This window comes from Malaclemys terrapin, chromosome 10, assembly GCF_027887155.1.
Source record: "Malaclemys terrapin pileata isolate rMalTer1 chromosome 10, rMalTer1.hap1, whole genome shotgun sequence".
In the NCBI taxonomy this organism is placed as follows: domain Eukaryota; kingdom Metazoa; phylum Chordata; order Testudines; family Emydidae; genus Malaclemys; species Malaclemys terrapin.
The window spans coordinates 77664915-77679104 of NC_071514.1; the positions used below are offsets into that span (position 1 = coordinate 77664915).

At 37.7% G+C, this 14190-nt stretch overlaps 1 protein-coding gene across 1 annotated transcript in view; it reads left to right on the forward strand.

Moving 5' to 3' along the window:
• Nucleotides 1-14190, forward strand: part of SDK1 (sidekick cell adhesion molecule 1) — a 660854-nt gene that overhangs the window by 246895 nt on the left and 399769 nt on the right. Inside the window, exons 3-4 of the mRNA XM_054042917.1 lie at nucleotides 3338-3444; nucleotides 8152-8299. Of these exons, the coding sequence (XP_053898892.1) occupies nucleotides 3338-3444; nucleotides 8152-8299 (255 nt within the window). The remainder of the gene's footprint in view (nucleotides 1-3337; nucleotides 3445-8151; nucleotides 8300-14190) is intronic.

The following is a 14190-nucleotide window of genomic DNA, read 5'->3' on the forward strand; positions in this document are numbered from 1 at the left end:
TCTTAATCTCTCCTTCCCAATGTATGTTACAGCCTCACTTGTCTGATCCATCATCCTGACTGTAATAAGTTTGGGGCAGGGACTTCTCTCTTTCTTTTTTAATCCCTTTGCAGCATATGGGAGTATTTATTATTATTTTATTATCTAACACTTATATTGTGATAGCATCTAAAAGCCACAACCAGGCACTGTATAAACATATAATGAATGACAATCACTGCTCCAAAGTGTTTACAGTCCGAAAAGACAAGACCTAGCAGGTGGATGAGATAAACAAGCAGACTGGGGTGGGAAAATGAGGTAGCAAATACATATTTATGGATACAATGAAATAACTAACAATAGTTATGGTATAGTTATTATGTCAAATTTAACCATTACCAGAAACTGATGGTATCTGAATTCAAGGGGACAATTTGCCATTTTAAGACTGTGGGTGCTTCTGAAAATGAAAACCTGCCTAAATCACAAAGCCATCCTTCCATCCCTTCATGAGGACTTGATGGTGTAGGTTCCATTGTTGAAATAGCAGCATCCACCTTTGGAGCTACTGCCCAGAACCTGTATTGGGAAATGGGAAAGAGGTATATAGACTTTCCCTGAATATAACATAAACAAAATGCATTTACACTGACATGATCAATAACCACAGGATGCAGGTGGACATCGCAATTCAAGTGTGGAGGCAGTAAATGAATGTAATTATGTGCGATCATACATATCCAACCAAGGAGGCTACTCCAAAGAAATCTGAAGACTACAGATAGCTTGCTCAGCCATTGCCCCCCTTACAAAAGTGTGGAAAAATCATGGCATCTTGAAATGTATGGAGGTTCGACTAATGAAAAGCTTAGTTTTTTCCATAGTGACTTACTGATGTAGTTCCTGGGAAACTAATGCTTCTGACAAGAAGAAAATTGAAGTCATTGAGATGTGGTGCTGGTGAGGACTCTTGCATCTCTTTTGGACAAAAAAAGAAAACAAATGCTTGTTAGAAGTATTATTAAAGAGAATTGTTGGAAATCAACAAATGCAAACTTACATACTTTGGTCACATCAGGCATAGAAATGGAAATAACCTTGAGAAAGTTATCACGGAAAGCATGGTGATGGGTCATCATAATAGGGGACAGCTGGCAGAGAGATGGATAGATGGTTTGCAGCAGATCACTGGGAGGTCAGCTGAGTGTGTGACATTAGAGATGGATTGAGAATGCTTCAAAAAATTCTACTATGTCACCAGTATTCAGACCCAAATAAATAGGCTTTACACTTAAATTGAAGAGCCTAGAGCTAAAGTTTTGGACCTGTTTGAAAATTGGATGTTAGAGGAACTGAGAGATCTTCTCCTTTTTAAAATAAAAGATTTAGTAGGTTTCTGAGACACTTTTAAAATTTGTTCATAATCCACTAGAGAGTAACAGAATGATCCCCCCCAAAGTGTGGGAAACTAACTCTCTCTTGTACATCCAGTTGCATTTAGGAATTCCATTCCTGTGCTGGATATTTGGTAGGTGAATGGGGTTGGAAAGGAAAAAGACCAATGGCTTAAGTCTGCTGCATTGGGTTATAAGTTGTGTAACAACTCCCTGCCATGGTATACTTGCTTCAAGTGTAAGCAGATATCTGCATCATTTTAGACCATATGCTGCAAAGATTTCATGGTAGGTTTGTGCCAGAAAGCGTGTCTCCACTTGCCCTACTTGACAAATGGTAAGACAGTAGATCCAGAGTTAGAAGCTACCCCTTAGGTGGGTTTAGATGGTTTCTTCTTTGTAACCTTTAAAGGGATTTTCTTTCCTCCAGCCAACAATCACACTAGAAGTGTTTTCATTCTGATACACAAATAAGTCTGAGAAAAGGACGTTAAAGCAGCACACTTCTGATCCACTCAATCTGTTCTACTGTCAGGAAAACTAGCTCTGCAGTCCTGGCTTGGTGCAGGTGAACACAGGAAAAATGGGTGTTTTAATTTTGACTCCATTTAAAACACAAGGGGAAGAAATCAATATTGGCCAAACAGAAAATTACAAAATATTTTAGAAAAAGTAAAATAAATTTTAGCTTGTAAGAGCTATAAACTATAAAGAAAAACTAACAATAAAAATGACTTGTCAATGTCCAGTTAAATCAGACTCAATTTTTTGTGGTTTATGTTGTTCCGCTTTAGTCTTCTGCTTAGCAAAAGAGAAAAAAATCAGTCATATATTTGATCGCTGAAACTTGTTGATTTTAATTTATTGATTGTGGGCTACCTTACCTAGATACAAATGTGTATATAGTGATAATTATGATACAGTAATCATAGCTGGTGACTCAGTTCTATATTTATTTTAAAAAATGACTTTCCCCACCTCCCTCATTTTCATTGCATCTGATTCTGTTCATGGATTTCGTGTGTGTGTGTGTGTGTGTGTGTGTGTGTGTGTGTGTGTGTGTGTGTGTGTGAGAGAGAGAGAGAGAGAGAGAGAGAAAATGAACACCTTTTCCTCTATTGGAATAAAATTTTAAAGATTAAAATTCAGCAGTATTATTTTCCCTTATCTTTTCATAAAGGGTTTCATTAATCCTGCCATAAGATCTCCAGAGGTGACCGGAGGGAATATGTACTTTGATTAATATTTGTTTAATGAAGGATTATTTATATTACTCAGGTGTTTTATTCACATTAAAATTGTGCCTATCAGCTCATTTTCAGGTTGACTAGTTGGATATAGTTGAATGAAGAAGATGAACAATTAGTAGACTAAGTGACTTTTAAAGTGTGCTGAGAGGCAGAGCAAATACAATATATAATGCACCTTGTTTGCTCCAGTACTCTTATGAGTTAAGTTGGTCACATAGTATAGTAAAAGACATTTCCATACCTGAATTTTAATGTTGTTGGAAAGCTTTCCCAATTTAGATTTCTGTTTTGTTATAGCACCTCTGGGAAAAGTATTAGACTTCTCTTGCCTTATGGATGAAGGTAAATTGAGTTGAGGGAAAAACTCAAATCAATACTACTAGGCGAAATGTTGAGTCTAGTTAGTCTTATCATAAATGGATCTTAAGACTGAAAGTTTGCCATACAATTCAAATATTTCATTCTTGAATATCATGGGATCATTGATAATTTGAGAGTGCATGTCATTTATCCATTTTTGCTCATGGGAAAGAGGTGCAAGATGTGCATGAGGCAATGTAAAATGTTAGAGTAGGATGCAGAAATTCATCACAAAATTTAAGAGTGGATAGGACACTCTTCTTAAGGCATAACCTGTTTTTGGAAATAGATAGTAACATTTTCATCCATCAAGATATGTTATAACTCTGCCTTTCTCTTTGTGTCTCACAGATACATTATCCCAACCTTGCAGAGGTCTCATGCTGGGTTTTATCAATGTGTGGTGCGGAACAGGATGGGGGCGCTCTTACAAAGGAAATCTGAAGTTCAAGTGGCATGTATGTGTTAACTTATTAACAAACCAATTAAGTTCTTATGTGCAGGAAGAACAATATAGCAATAATGTTTGTCAATTCATTATAGGTATGTCTTGAGATAAGTCATATGTTTCAAAAGTATTATATTGCAAGAATTTCACATTGACAGTGGTTGCCATCTGGTAGCAAAGTTCGAACTGTCGCAGTGTGAAATATTTGCAGCAAGTATTGAATCACTCAAACCGAGACTGGATTAGAGGCTTGCTATGTTTTATCTTCCAAATCCCATGGCTTACTGCACAGCCAGTAAGCAGGGCTGACTTCCCCTTCACACACAACTGCAGTAGACATAATCAGACCAGGTAAGGCCAGGGCCTTCTGCGAAAGGAAAAAGAGGGATCTGAAAAAGTGGTTTCAAAGGGGAGACAATATTTTGGGGCTAAACTATGGAGAAATGAGCCCTCCAAAAAACTAAAATGGCACAAATGTGGAAGAATAATGGAGGGAGTCGACAGTTTAAAATATAGCTGAGTTTTTAGTGTGTTGGAAGTAAAGAAAGAAACTTTGACCACCAAGCAAGGAACAAGAATTTAGTGGAACTCCATAAGGATTGTGAGACATGGTGATACCTTGGTGATTATGGCCAGCAAAGACACTACTCTCTGAGAGAGAGGGACAGATTGCCTTCTCAAATGAATCAAAACACACAAAAAGGAGCTTTGAAGCTGATTTGTCATGTAGCTGATATAAAGGGCAGGCAAGCACTGATTGTTCTTGCTTTCTGTGTCTTCCAATTTTAGCAACAGCCCCTACTTGCAATGTGTTGCTCCTGGAGGGAAATAGGGAGGAAAGATGTATCTCAATATAGTTCAGTTTAAACACTCTCTACTCAAAGGAGTACCGAGAAAGGCCTCCTAAGAATCCATAACAGTTCTATGGTACTGTCAGGGCCTTGCAGGAGAAGAAGGAACCCTATATAATTCCCTAGCTAACATGCTAAGCCTAGTGGAGTCCTACCTGCCTCTAAAAAAAAGAAGAACAGGAGTACTTGTGGCACCTTAGAGACTAACAGATTTATTAGAGCATAAGCTTTCGTGGACTACAGCCCACTTCTTCGGATGCATACCTGCACTTCTACCTGCCTCTGGGTTTAGTATAAGGCTGGCTACATCAGAAGATGGAGGATTTCCATCTGCTGCTGTTTGTGGGGGAAAGGATGTCAGACAAATTTCTAGCCCCAACATGATTCTTTTCGTTGGGAGACAGTCGCCCTACCTGCCAGTCCTCTCTTCCTGGTCTCCAACAACAGAAAATGGAAAGAGCAGACAGTTGTCACACTCACTCCCACACCCCTTCAAAGACTCTTGGGAGGGAGACAACTGGAAACAGCAGGAGGATAATAGGAGAACACCATGCCTTTCCCTGAAGACACCAATGATAGAGGCTCTAGAGCATGAAGGAGGCAGGGGGCTATTAGGAAGACAGCTAGAGACAATCCGAGAAAGGGATGTTGCCTTGGAGGTTCCAGGTAATCACCCTTGCAATAGAAAATTAATGGGTTTGTTCACAGTCAATACCTCACTAACCAAACTCGGAGATTCTGTTCCTGAACATGATTGTGAACCAAATCTTGTAGGATGTTCATATCTGTAGACTGTAGTTCAGAATACAAAGGCTGTCAAACTTGACCTCCGATTTGATTTTTGACTTTCACTTGGAAATGTTAGTTGATTTTCTCAATCATTGGTGCTGAGTTACCTGACTTGACTTGTAAGATATGAAAGAGATCATAATTCAGTGTACTTTTGCTCTTGTTTCTTGCATTAACGTCTAGAAAATATAAATCAGATAACTTGTTTGAAAGTATTTTTAAAGAATTAAACTGTGATCAATACATTACTCTTTAAAAAGTATTTTTGAACATATGCCAGCTTTGGACTTAAATTCAGCTTGTTACTTCCAATCCTCCTCCTTTCACCAAAATAATAGGATTCTTTTGAAGTAAATATTTCAAAATCTATAAGTAAAATACCTTTTGTTTGTAACACTGCATGTTAGCTGTCTGATGCATAGGATACTGTTCCTCAGGGTACATAACTGGAAGATCAGCAATAATAAAATGGATAATGCTTGATAAATGGAAGTAAGATTAAGTAGATGAGTTGAATTCTTTATTAGTCATAACCATTTTCAAGTAAGTGATTAGACTGAATAACTGTGTCATAAGGGAAAATGCATAGGATTTTCTTTCCTGTACTTTAAAATGAAAAGTGGTAATGAGAATAATAAGTTGCACTTATGCAATGTTTTACAAAGTTCAAGTAATTTATCCCTTAAAACATCAGTCTCCAATAAGCATTCTTATTATCTCAGTTTTACAGATATGGAGATTGACACAGAGGGTTTAAGCGACTTGCCCAAGGTCATACAGCAAGTCAATAGCAAAACTGAGATTATGACTTGTGGACTGAGCATGGAATTGGGATTTCCCAAGAGCATGTTGCAGTGGCATAGTGATTTTTCAGAACATAAAAGTGCTATAAAATTGTTTTCCAATAAAAAAAAAAAAGAGAGAGAAGACAGGAGTAGAGGAGATAAAGCATGAACTATAATAGCACAACTAGAATTGTGTTGTAAGGATAAATTTGAGCGTCTCTATTCTGATGGTTATACCCAAATGATCAATAAATGCAATTTCACAAAAACCAGTGAATTCCCGAATCAGACATATCCTTAGAAGCACAACTTCCATCTCAGAAGGACAGAATGAGTCCTGCTCATTTTAGTCTGGTTAGAATTGTCTCTAATAGCAATCCCGCAAGATGTGATGTTCTACACCTATAATCAAATGGTACCCAAGAAAGGTAAGAAATTCTTTCCTACCTTCGAAAACAAACAATAAAAATTACAGAAATTATTTCTCATTTGGTCTTCACAACTGAATGTCCCCTGATTAGTATACATGAGGGACAAATATGTCAGCGACAGTATAAAATAGCTTTTGAAAAATCACTTTGATCCATTGTTGAATTATCTCTGTAAAATACGATCATTAAAATTGAATTCTATTGTAGTATTAATCTGTCACCATTATATTTAATAATATTAAATGCCAAAAGGCCAATTTTGGTAACAAGAGTCTGAATTACTGTAAATCAACACAAATCTGGAAACTCAGCACCCAAGGTTAAGATCTGTTCCTACAGAGTAAAATAACTTAAAATATCATAGAAGTTTAAAAAAAATGTGTTTAATACCCAAGGGACTGGATTTCTGTACCTAGTAGTGACTGCTGCTATCTTATGACTAATCATTTGCAAAACTTTAATTTTCAAATCTAAATTGTTTTAAGCAATGTGCACGCAAGACAGCACCTTAAACTTTGTAGTGTTTTACTGTTGTCACTTTTACAGTATAAAAGTCCTCCAATTTTTTTCAATTTATGCTCATAAAAATTAGTTGAGATATAAATGAATGGAAAAAGATGTTTACAAAAAAAATGCTGACCAGTTCTTTTTGGGCTTAAAATGCCTGAATTCAGAAGGCTAGACTAGTCACATGACAGTGAGATTAATTAGAATTACCTACGTGATTCAAAACTTCTTTTCAAGTAGGCGATCTGATTAGTTATAAACAAAAATACATGAAGCAAGAGTGCTGATTATGTCTGAATAAGTAGCTTGAAAATCACAAAAGATGATTAAAATCCTTTTAAAAATACCATGTTTTTTCTTCCTGCTTTTGTTTGTTTTTAGTCTCTTACTTCCATCCTTAGACAGGGCTGCAGGTTCGTGCTCTTCTACCCTCCCTGCATCCCTTTCTGCTACAGATAACTTGAATACCGACCCGTTGGCATCCCTTTCTGCTACAGATAACTTGAATACCGACCCCGTTGGCCTTTGGGATATGGGAATTCAGTGGGGAAACCAATTTATTAATTTAAAGAAAAATGAAATGCATACTGGTTTTTAGATGGCAGAAGAGTAGAAACCTGCAGCTCAGTGACAAAGCTCAAAAGACAAAACAAAAACAGGAAGAAAAAATGCAGTGTTTTTTTAATGGACTTCCAACTCCTTGGTCCTTGCCTATAAAACTGTAAGCTAGATGAGTGCACTTGTGGGAGGACCCATAGTAGAAATACATAGATGGGGTGTTCGGTCATGGAAGGAGGCCACAGCTAATGAAGAACCCACAGCTAATGAAATATCGCAGATAATCATGGCCTTGATCCTGCAGTTATATCAAGTGGGCACACAATGGTCCATCAGTGTGAATCTGATTGCCTACTGGTGTGACTAGACCATGATACAGCTATGCCTGTGGGTGTAACAATAGACTGAAGGAATATCATGACCAGAAACACTTGGGAGCAAGAAAACTGTGCTAAAGACGTCATAAAACATTTACACTACTTTTGCATTTACATTACGAACTATTTTATCCAGTGTAAGAATATATTGCAAAATTATTTGTACATTAAAAATGACACTTTCTGGTTTAAAAAAAAAGTCAGTTATTACAATAGGACACATTAAATCGTGCAGCAATGCTTGTGTGCTCTGGAGGTACTCTGTTTTCCCTTGTGCCTTACCACGCACCTGAAATCTTCATTAATCAACACTATAGTCATATCTTTTTGCTTAGTTATGGCAATGCCATTGACTCTGATGCCTTTAAAAAAAAAAGAGACAAAACTTCCAGAACTTTGAATATAACTTTTCTCTTCAGATATGGGAAATTTCATGGACACAGACCAGAGAAAAACAGTGTCACAAGGACAAGCTGCAGTTCTAGAATTCCTGTACATCATCAGCTATCCCAGACCACAAGTGACTTGGTTTAGAGATGGCCACAAGATTATTCCAAGCAGCAGAATGTAAGTTGATGTGAAGTTCAAAAAATTAAAGATGTGAAATCTGACTAATTACATTTGATAACAGCTTACATTTTAAGCAGACTAAATAAGGTTTAAAGAAAACGAAGTAGTCTAGCTCATCCCAAGTTTGAGATAAATGGCTATTTCAAGACTGGCTCTGAAATTTTTAAATAATTCAACAAAATAATTCACGTGATCTTAATGGTTGTTGTACTGCAGCAGGCAGTGGTAGTGGAGAATGGCTGCTTTCTCCTCCTCCCATTCATTTTCATGGTGTGCTTCAGAGAAGTAAGTGTTTGTCCCTGGATTGTATTTACTTGAATGCACTAATTTAATGAATGCTGGTATTTACTTATAAGGCTGCACTTTATTTTGAGCTCTGCTTGATGCTATTTTCCTTGACAATAAAACTGTAATCACTGATTATTTCTCTTTATCTTTTTATCCTACTGGCAGTTTTATTTCCTTTGGTCTAATTAGCAGTTCATCCACTCATGGCAAGGTTGTTGCACCGTGATTAGCTAAGCATTATCTCAAGGTGTATTAGTTTATCCCTTACTTAAGACATTTAAAATGCCAATGTCTATCATTACACTCATGCATTTATTTAAAGCTTTGTGTGGTCAGCTGGAGCATTTAAATTTTTTTTTGTCCCTGCCTCCTTGTCAAATTGAATAGGGAATTACTGGGTTATCAAAGTTTTTGGAGAATGAGAATTTCTAAAGGATCCAGTAGCTGGCAGCTTGTGGTGAGAGATATTTTTTGGTTCCAGGATGGCTGCTGAGTGCTAAGAGTTCTTAGTAGGGAAAAAAGGCTTTTGAGTTTGACTTTTAATTTGTAGAGTCATACTGTGTTCTAAGAGCATAAGATCAGCCATACTGGGTCAGAACAATGGTCCATCTAGCCCTGTGTCTCTGACAGTGGCCAGTGCCAGATGTTTTAGAGAGTATGAACAGACCCAGGCAATTTCAAATGTTCCATCCCCTGTCATCCTGTCCCACCTTCTGGCAGATGGAGGTTTAGGGACACCTGGAGAATGAGGTTGTGTCCCTAATCTTGGCTAATATTTTACTGCAGTCCATTTATACACTTTTTAAACATAAAAGCTAGTGCTCTTTTGAAAGTCAGTTGGAATTAATGTGGTAAAGGATGTGGAGCAGCTCTGTAATGAGTTATGAATATACAGCCTGCTAATTGGGGTAGTTACTATATGGCTATATTCTATATATATTGTATATATTCTATACTATATGGCTATATTGGAATGTTTAGTGTATATATATGTTGGTTTAGTTTAATAGCAGGTTGTTGGGGAAACAAACTGGAAACAGAAACAGTAGTTCCAGATGAAACACCTCCTGGTAAACACTTCAGTGGGGCTAAGAGACAATGCCTGAACTCTTACCTGTGAGGAATATACTCATTGACAACAGCCAAGTTACAAAGCTTGTTTGCCAACGCTGGGAACAAACAGTCCAAAAGAGCTACAGGCAGCTAAAAAGTCTCTGTCCAGAAGCCAGGCATTTGTTTGGGTGCTGTTTGCAGGGAACCGATTGACACAAGCAGATACCTGTTTGCATGTCTAAAGAAGCAAAGCTTTCTTAGGCCTTCCATCACAGGGTGGGGGCGCTTTAAGTAAGACAGATATGCATATAGGCTGGCTGTTTATTTTAAAATCCTATTTCTCGTATCTTATGCTGTTTCCAACTGTTAAGATTAAACAGTACTTTGATTTAAGAAGGCTGTTTTGCATCCCTGTGTTAACCACTGGTCACAAGCCCCTGACAGGAAGAACTGCAGGTGTTGAACCTAGTCAGACCTATTGGGATAAGTGCAGTAAATACGCAGGGTACCGGTTTAAGAGTGGGAGAATCACAGGATTCCACCTTGAGAGAAGTGAAGGCATGAAATCTGAGACCTGGGGAGAGGGGGGATACAGTCAGAGGCTAGAGAAGATATCAGAGGTGCAGCTAGCCCTCTAACTATGACAAATGTGTAATGCCTCCCTTATGGGGACTGAATTAATTGCCTCGGGGTAAAAGTTTTCTGAGCAGCAGCCCTCCAGTTTTAAATAAGGCCTTATATACACACAAGTTGTAGCAATTTAACTGAATCAGTTTAGAAACTGATCTGGTTAGATTGTTTTGATCCTTTGTGTGGATGCTCTTAAATTGGTTTGAGTGCCTTATATTCCTAAATCAATACAAATCACTTTATATCCTGAGTGTCCACAGAAGGGGTTTGCACCCCTCTAGCTAAATCAATCAACTAGTCAATCAGCTACAATATTTCCCAATAGTGAAAACATTACACTTTATGCAGGCTGATGAAACATTCGGGGCATGTCTACACTGCAATTAAAAACCCTTTGGCTGGCTGGTGCCAGCTGACTTGGGCTTGCAGAGCTTGGGCTAGGGGGCTATTTAATTATGGTGTAGATGTTTGGCTCAAAGACCTGTTGGAACTGCTTCTCTTTTATACTAAGGGCCGTCCACTGCTTTCTCAGTGTAAAGTGGACTTAAAGTCAGCCTTGTTTAAAGTTACACACCTTTATGGTCCCTTTCTAGTTCCAGAGTGGTGTAAACGGGTGTTAGAGTAAATCAGAACCAGGCCCATTAGGAACACAGGGATAACAACCACAATTCAATAGAATTTACATCACGGTAACCGAAATCCAGGTGAGTGTATGGGCTTTGTCATTATTGTAAAAACTTAAAGGATCAATGTTAAGAATAGTTATGCAAAAATATGAATTCTTCAGCAGCTGGTAAGAATCTGTCATTTAATTTGCCATTATTGGCATTCGCAGGGGAGCTGACATAGCAGTTTTAAAGCAACTAATGCTCATTCATTTGCCTTTTTAAATTGATATTTAAAATTTCAGTTTTTTTCCTGCCAGTGTGTTAATGTCTCAGTTGAGCCTGTTCAGCATTCCCATCTTTATTTGTTTCTAGGGAACGCAGGTAGCAGAAGATATTATTACATTGTCGTAAATTCTGGCATCACTTTATTATTTTGGAGGTATTTTACAAATATATTGATAGGACTAGCCTTTGTTCTTTTTCTTTTCTAATGTCAACTTCACATCTTAGCATGGTCTCCAGTTGTAACAGATCCTTTTTGAATTCAGAATAAGCAAAGATAATAGACCAATTTCTTATTCCTCTTACTAGGTCATTAGGCTTAAAATTGTCAGTTGGTTAGACTGGAGAAAAAAAACATTGATTCAATGGATAGATTAGTCTTCACGTTCTTCCACAAGTGAAAAGTCATGATGATAATCCTGCTGTGCGAGAATGCAGAGCTGTGATATTTACTGGGATGGGGCTTCCTTTTGAGATACAGACAATGTCTTTCAAGCAGAGAGGATTTTAATTAATTTAAATGGCAATGTAACTCAGGGTGGAAAGATTATTCGACTTTGTAGAAAATAACTGTATTAATTCAGCTGTTAACCAGTATCTTAGCTGCATTGATTAGATAACACGTTCTTAAATTGTGTTAAAGCCAAAGGATATGGATCGGAATAATGACTTAATTTTTACAAGCTTTTCACTTGCAAATCCACTCTGAAGAGCTTTATCTCCTGCTGCATACAATCACAGGTAGGCTAATGTAAAGATAACACAAGCATATGGAGTTTATCATGTCTAGTAAGAGGCCTTTCATATAGTCATGAGGTTGCTGATAAAATTCCTGATATAAGATGACTGATATGCCACAGTAAATTTATTCAAGCAAAACAATGGAGTATATTTACAGCATTTCAAAGCCCCGGAGTTTGTTTTCTTTCCACCCTATTTCAGTGTATTCATGTGTGGTGTGTAATACAACAAGTCAATATAAATTTTGGCTATTGGGAGTTTTCTTTCATTGAAGTCTTATTTAGATATTTTAAAGGGATGTTTGTGCATTATCAAAGAAAAGCCATGTTACTTCACCTGCAATAAAATTTGTACGGTGCTCTTAATTGTCATTTTCTTCAGAATAAGGGAAACTTGACAATGTATTCAGATGAATTCATATGGTGGCCAAAGAAGGTGTATTCATATAAAAACATCATAAAGGATTAGAATGTTTTGTCCATTATTTCATCATGGAATCCTCGTTTAGAAAAGGATTATGAAAATCTTATTTTTAGTACAGGTGTTCTGCTACCTGAGTCACCAGTTTACTTGCTGCATTGTTTCCGCTCATGTGTCCAACTTTTCTCCACCTGTTCATGGGCCATTTGGATTTTTGTTATGAAGCAAAAATATTTGGGAATCAAACTTCATTTTGTAGAATGTTGGTCAAATATGTTGCTGGTCAGAAATACTTTTCATATGTAACTAGCTAGTTTGTTTCTACCAGGAAGTGGTAACTTTAGTCAACACTCAAAGTAAATTTGAGAAGTATTGGAAAAAGTGTGGAAATTCAATGGAAAGACTCCGGTTGACTTCAGTGGACTTTGGATGAGGGCCTTAAATGTTGTAGCAGAAGACCAAACTTTGGGGTAGAGCACAAAGGGTTGAAGCGATACACAGCTATTAAATTACTAGATGCATATAGTACAGAGTAGGAGTGAGGAAAAAGGAGGGAACAGTGCAAACCTTCATTTGAGAGGAAAGTAACTGGAAAGTGGCACTTGGTAGAGGATGGAACCAAAAGTTATCGAGAGAAATATTTTTCTGTATGGCTAAGCTGTCTTTGCTTTGGAAACTTACAGTTTCTCAGGCAATTGGCATCTGGTTTAAGTACTTTACTGTAATTCTCCCTTCTTTAACATTTCTGTTCTGTGAAAATCTATTCTCCTGTTAATACACACACGTGCAACACTCATTAACGTGTGGATTTGAAAACCAAGAGTCTGATTTTCAGCTCCTAATTGGGTGCATGTTTGCACGGGGTGCACCTTTGTAGCTACACGTGCACAAATCAATTATTTTCACACATCCATCCACATAGATACATGCAAAAATATACATACCAACCTACAGCTGAAAATCACTTTCTTGTCCAAAGTCACATCCCAAAAGCAAAGAAAAATCTGTAGATGCCTTTATGAATATGACTAACTGGATATTAAAAACTTTTTGCTGTCCTGCACTGGTATGTATAACTGAAAATTTAAAATGAAATTTAACGGGCATGAGGCTAAATCGTCACTTGAATATCTGCCCTGAGCAAGGAGTTTCATGTAGTTGTGCTGCCCTAAGAGCAGCCTGAGAAGCAGATTGTGACGAAGAGGATATCATAGGTGTGATTGCTTCTCATGTAGACATAACCGAGCAGGCTTTGATCTTCCTAGAGTAACAATAGCTATAAAGCTGCAGCAGCATGGGTGGTGACTGCAGAAGTATGTACCAGGGTCCTTGGTGAGCAGGACTGATGCATGCCCCGGCTAGTGCTGCCATGGCTTCACTGCTGCTGTTGCGCGATCTAACTAGATTGCTAGTTTGGGTAAGTCTGGAGATTCTGCAGTCACACCTCCTGATGCAGTGTAGACAAACCTTGAAAGAGAAATGGACTTCAGTGAGACTTAAGCATATACATACAGTTAAGAACATGCTTAAGTGCCCTTCCTAAAAAGGGATACTTTCCTAAATTGGAGCCTTTGTGACTTTCACTGTGGAACCTCAATTTTGCATAAATGTTTATTTTTCATTTATAGTATTTTGCATTCTTGATCCCCATGCCTTTTCTAGATAAAACAGTAACCTTTTACTCACTAAAATCCACCCTACCTGTTTCTGAAGCACCACGGTTTGGCTATCAGAAAAACCTGACAACTTCATTTGGACCATGGCCAGTAGCTAAGATTGAAGAAGAGTCTGGGCTGTGATGTTTGTAGGATGGAGAGGGAGGCTGGAGGCCATAGTAAAGATAAACTTGCACTCTTTTGGATGGGA